Source organism: Zingiber officinale, chromosome 8B (assembly GCF_018446385.1).
Source record: "Zingiber officinale cultivar Zhangliang chromosome 8B, Zo_v1.1, whole genome shotgun sequence".
Lineage (NCBI taxonomy): Eukaryota > Viridiplantae > Streptophyta > Magnoliopsida > Zingiberales > Zingiberaceae > Zingiber > Zingiber officinale.
Window position 1 is genome coordinate 36,311,037 of NC_056001.1, and position 5,439 is coordinate 36,316,475.

General features: G+C 43.1%; 2 protein-coding genes across 2 annotated transcripts; one reads left to right on the top strand and one right to left on the bottom strand.

Annotated features, from left to right (window-relative positions):
• Positions 1-415: 415 nt before the first annotated feature.
• On the top strand, positions 416-2,383 carry LOC122014901. Its single transcript, XM_042571404.1, has 2 exons — positions 416-820; positions 2,029-2,383. The coding sequence occupies exons 1-2, from the start codon at positions 641-643 to the stop codon at positions 2,200-2,202; spliced, it is 354 nt and encodes a 117-aa protein (XP_042427338.1). The 5' UTR covers positions 416-640; the 3' UTR covers positions 2,203-2,383.
• Positions 2,384-2,616: 233 nt separating this feature from the next.
• Positions 2,617-5,439, bottom strand: LOC122014899 (plant intracellular Ras-group-related LRR protein 4-like). The gene is made up of 3 exons (XM_042571402.1): positions 4,098-5,439; positions 3,054-3,967; positions 2,617-2,963 (listed from the first exon to the last, which is right to left on the bottom strand). The coding sequence occupies exons 1-3, from the start codon at positions 4,708-4,710 to the stop codon at positions 2,826-2,828; spliced, it is 1,665 nt and encodes a 554-aa protein (XP_042427336.1). The 5' UTR covers positions 4,711-5,439; the 3' UTR covers positions 2,617-2,825.

The following is a 5,439-nucleotide window of genomic DNA, read 5'->3' on the forward strand; positions in this document are numbered from 1 at the left end:
TTGCGCTGGCTCTGAAACTCCACCGAAGTGATGATTGTTATCTATACTTCGTTCCCTGTTTTCTCTGACAAGAAGTTGCATCGTCAGCTTATCTCCGTTTGACTATTTCACGGAGCAGAAGATCACCGTTTGCTAAAAACATAAGCTGCACTGTTCGTCGTTCGTTGCCTTTGATTTGGACGAAGGTCTCTTTCTCCGAGAAGACACGAGCGTGATTCAGAGTCGTCTTTGTTTTAGACACGTATAAGATTGTCGATTTGTGGAAAGAGTAAAATGGAAAATGAATCCACCCGAGCTGTGCAATTTGGACAATCCCAAAATCCCTAGTATTTGGGTAACACTTTCGCGGTTTAGAAAATCGCCGTACAAAATATTTTTTTTAAAAAAAACAAAATTGAAAAGAATAAATAATTATGATGTTCCTTTTGTTGTGAATTGTGATGCTTCATTCCGCACGTCTCTCCGCAAGCGTAATCCCTAAACGCACAGCCTAACCGGACACCATCGGCGTCTCCGTCGATTTCCACCGGGAAATCGAATTGCTCCGGCGTATTCCGACGCTATGCTTCGATGAGCTAGGCGAAGGCGTTAGGAAGCTCCAGCGGTTCCGACTTCCCCTCTGTCGAGGCGAGGAGCGGAGATGTCGCTGCGGATAAAGGCGGTGGTGGATAAGTTCGTGAAGGAGCTCAAGGAGGCGTTGGATGCGGACATCCAGGACCGGATCATGAAGGAGAGGGAGATGCAGAGCTACATCGAGGAGCGCGAGCGCGAAGTCGCCGAGAGGGAGGCCGCCTGGAAAGCAGAACTATCCCGGCGAGAGGTAACACACACGTTTTTCTCCTCCCCCCAAAAAAATGAAACTTTCCTTTTTTCCTTTTTTTCTCTCCATCCACCGCGGAGCCAAAAAGGGATGATGAACTCGATCATCTTGGTTTCTGATTAGAATTCAGTGTTCTGGATTGGTTGTGCTTGTTTTGGGATCGGATTCATTTTTCTGGATAATGCTCGACAAGAATTGCATATGCTGCTAATTCGAAGAACACAAATCCATAGTTTATCCAACACTTTAAACTCCGGATGTTAATCCCATGAAACAAATTTGATGTTGATATAGCAAGTGACCAGTTGGATCCAAGTAGATTAAATTATGAGACTGTTCTAAACAACTTTTACATTATAAACATATCTTTTTGTTAACATTCTTATAAAACTTCGTATAAATTATAGTTAGCATTGTTTTGTGTTCCCAAATTATGATGAAAGTTTTGTCTTGTTTTATATCGATTGGTTTTAATATTAACTCACTACAGAATCTAAGGAGAATTTATGGTTCAAAGAAACCACTTAATACGAGCCCCTTTTTTCTTTGTAGACTTCCTGTTGCACTCTTATGCTTCGATGATTGAAACATCAACACAGTTACAAATAATTTTAATAAAATTTATAGTTGTTAAACAATGGCACTACTCGCTGGACTGTAACTGTATTATCCTTTTATTTTGTGACGTTTGAGTTTAAGATTCAAGCTTATTTTCTATCTGTTTTAGATAGTTTTATGATTTGTTCAATCAAGGAAGATGCCTTTGACCTTGTGAAGCAGTCAGTGTGTTGAAATTCATAGATCCAAAAAAAAAAAAAATCTCTTTTTTTTTCTGTGGGATAGCAATTCACCTTTCTTTCTTGTGTCACGTTTCATGCTTACACCTTGATGAAGCTTCTTCTCCACCGTGAGTGTTCCATCATATTCATGGTGCAGCAAGCAAACAACCAAAACTTGTCTTCAAGCTGGAAACTTTGGCCCATCATCAAAGTAGATCCTTTTTTTTTTTGGTTTAGAGGTGTCGAGCTGTTGTTTATGCCCCTTGCAATTCGAGAAACTAATGTGCCAACTAATTCATGCCATTGACACAAATTTTCTCAGAATGCAATCCTATCAACTATTGTGCTCATGATGTTGGATAGTTTTTTGTCCTAGGAACTTTGTCGTTGAAACTGCCGTAGCCCGATTTCGGAAACTCCATTTTGCAGGCTGAAATTGCCCGCCAAGAGGCAAGGCTAAAGATGGAGAAGGAGAACTTAGAGAAGGAGAAGAGTGTCCTCATGGGCACGGCCTCAAATCAAGACAACCTAGACGGTGCTCTGGAGATCACCGTCAGCGGGGAGAAGTACCGATGTCTTCGGTTCTCGAAAGCAAAGAAATGACATCGAACAAAAAGAAATCACAAGTTCTTCCTTCTAAGCTTCAAAGGCTACGCGACAAGTCTTGTTCTTTTTTGTTTTGGTGGTGATCACTGATTGTTCTAACCTGGAAAAGAAGAACAAGGACTCTTATTCTTTGTACATGTTCTAAATAGTAATATCATGGTACCAACCATTGTCATCAGTGACAGAGATAAGGTAAGTCATGAGGATGTCGACGATGTAAGGCAGGTCATGGCGGTCCTGCGATCGTCTAGAGTAATACTTAATGTGCTAAGAAGCTTAGGATCCATGAGGTGATAAAATTAGTGAAAAAATATTAGTATTGGGAAAATAATAGGATCTGTCATAAGTTAATGCAACAGTACCAAACAGAGCAATACACTTTAAAAATCAAGCAATTTGTGAACACTGAAAGAACCTATAAGTTTTCTTGAATTCTACAAGAATGAAAAACAAAATTACATCTGCACTACATTATGAAGACATAAATACAAAAACATCTAAAGAATCACAAGTAATAGGCAAGCCTCTTGCAGACTTAAAACCATACGAAACACGAGTGAAACAACAAAACTAGCCGGAGGATTTCGTAAACCCACATTCGATTACACTGTATCATCAGTTCACATAGCCATCAAATGTTTCCTTTTGTTAGGTGGCCTTGAGAAAAAGCATAACTGAGTCCAACTCATCTTGGATTTCACCGGTTGCACTCTGATATCTCTTTTCGCTACTAATTCCGCCATGTATTGCACCACAGCCTTTCATGATGAAAGTATTATCGAACAATCTATCAATTGAAGTTTATGTAAACATTGCGATAAATGTGTTAAAAAGGAAAAAATGCTTACTTGTGCACCTAGCTCAGCTATATGTCTTGGTGGCACCTCGAGGGGGTTCTCTTCCGCGTGAAGCACGCGAAGCTGAGAGAGCAACCCGAAGGAATCAGGCAAGACTCTGATCTGGTTGTTGCTTATATCTAACTCCTCGAGCAACTCCAGATTGCCAATGGAACGTGGGAGAGATTGCAAATCGGCAAAGTTATTCCCTACATTTAGCTTGATAAGAGAAGTCGCGAGGCACAAGCTCTCGGGTATTGATTCGAGCTCGTTAAAACTAACATCGAGCTCCTTTAACTTCGATAAAGATGCCATTGTTGTTGGAAGGCCTTTGATATTGTTGTAGCGGACAGAGAGGACCTCCAAAGACTCTAGTCTCCCAATTGCTTCAGGAAGGCATTTCAGCCGATTGTAGTCTGCTCGAAGCTCGACGAGAGCAACACAATGACCAATCATGTGGGGAAGTTCCTCGATATCATTTGTTTCCACATTTAGTTTCTTCAGTCCTGTAAGACAACCAAAAGCATCCGGCAGCGAGGAAAGCTGGTTCGAGCTCAAGTCGAGTTCCTCGAGATGAACTAGTTTACAAAATGTAGATGGCAACGATGTTAATTGATTCCCCCTCATATCGAAGAAAACAAGGCCATAGAGATCTCCAACGGAGTCGGGAACTTGAGCAATCCTATTTGAGTGAAGATCCAATCTCGTTAGAGAAGAAAGACCGCCAATTGTACCGGGTAAGGCAACAAGGCGATTCTCGGAAACATCAAGTGTAACCAGATCAGAGAGCTTCCCAATTGAGTCCGGTAGCCAATCTATTTGATCCATCAACTTATTCTGGAGATCAAGTTCGCGAGCATGTTTCCTTGCATAAACTTCGATCAAGCTAGCTAGTTTAATGATGTTCAGCTTCCCGCTTGCTTCCCCTGCAAATGATATCGAGAAATGGAAGTTAAAGACTGTACGACATGTCCTTCTAGAGTCATTATGTACTACTCTATTCGATATTGCAAACTCTTTGTCAAAGGAGAAAAGATATAGAACTATATCACTTACCAGAACCACCTTCTTGCCCGTTCACCAAATTCGAAACCGATCCTCTAGACATCTGTAAGTTGTTACCAATTGCATCGACGTGTGATTTCGGCTTCCTCAAGAAACTGTCATCTTTCGAAACACGGTCACTGCTGCCGGTTCCGACCTCTTTCTCAGAGTAGAAGACAGATGAAACACTGGTCGAACAGTTTGTTGGAGCTTTAGAATTGGCCGTGCTAACTGCAACTGAACTCTTAGAGATTGATGTAACAGAAGTGCTAGAGCTAGAGCTTGAAGGAACACAGCTAGATGCTCTCTGGATCAATTCATCGAACAGGACATGGATATTTTCCAGATCAAGCAGTTTAAGAGCTTCCCTCTTCTGCTCTTTACTCTGATAGCTCACTGCATTCCTCTGCATCTCCTGCAGCACAAAGAAGAGCTCTTCGGGGACTTCGAATCCCTTGTTCTGCCTTTCGATGGCTTCGATCCGGGCCTTCTCTTCCTTTTCGACGTTGCAGACCAGCGCCATTGCGGCCTCAACCACGTCTACTCCTGGCCGCGGTGGAAGAGATCGGTGAAGCTTCATGATCTCTTCCACGACGCTATCAATGGAATGCCAAGAAGAACCCATTTTTTTTCTCAGCGAAAGGGGCGAGGTTAGATAACCAGATCGGGAGGAAAATGTCCAAAGATTAGATAAGCTGAAAAGTGATCGCCCACGGGTTTGCAAATAGAAATCCACATCAGAAAGAGCCTCTTGACCAAAATCTCACGAGCTCGCCCCCTTTTTATGGCAAAAATCTCCGGATAAGAAGAGAGAAAAAGGAGACGAACGGATCACCTTCTCCACATAAATTCAGCGAAGATCCGAGCTTTAGATTGGGCATTCATCGCAAGCTGCGAATTCTTCCTTGGTAAAAATCGATCAGCATCGAGTGAAACCCTGGAAAATTCGCTGGCAGATCCAGAACACCACAAACCGCACCAGGATTCACGAGAGCGTACCGGGAATCTCGAGCGGAAACCTCACGAGCGCATCCTCCACACAAATCGAGAGGACCAAGAACCAATCTCGTGCATCAATTGCCCACCAACTCGCCCATTCGTGGCAGCGTCGCATCGAATCAAGCGAGAAACGCGTCAGCCGCGAAGACGAGGCTTATCCGTTGGGGTCCTCGGGAAAGAGCGAGGAGACAACAGCGGGACGAGAACGCAGGGCACGGAGGAGCGAAGAAAGCTTCCATCTTTGACAACAATGGCGGATAATTTCTCGCCCTACCGGTCCAATCGCCTGGATTTCGCTTCGATCAGGGGCGGTTGCTCTGCGCACTGCTCCGAGTACAGTACTGGTAGTGGAAGA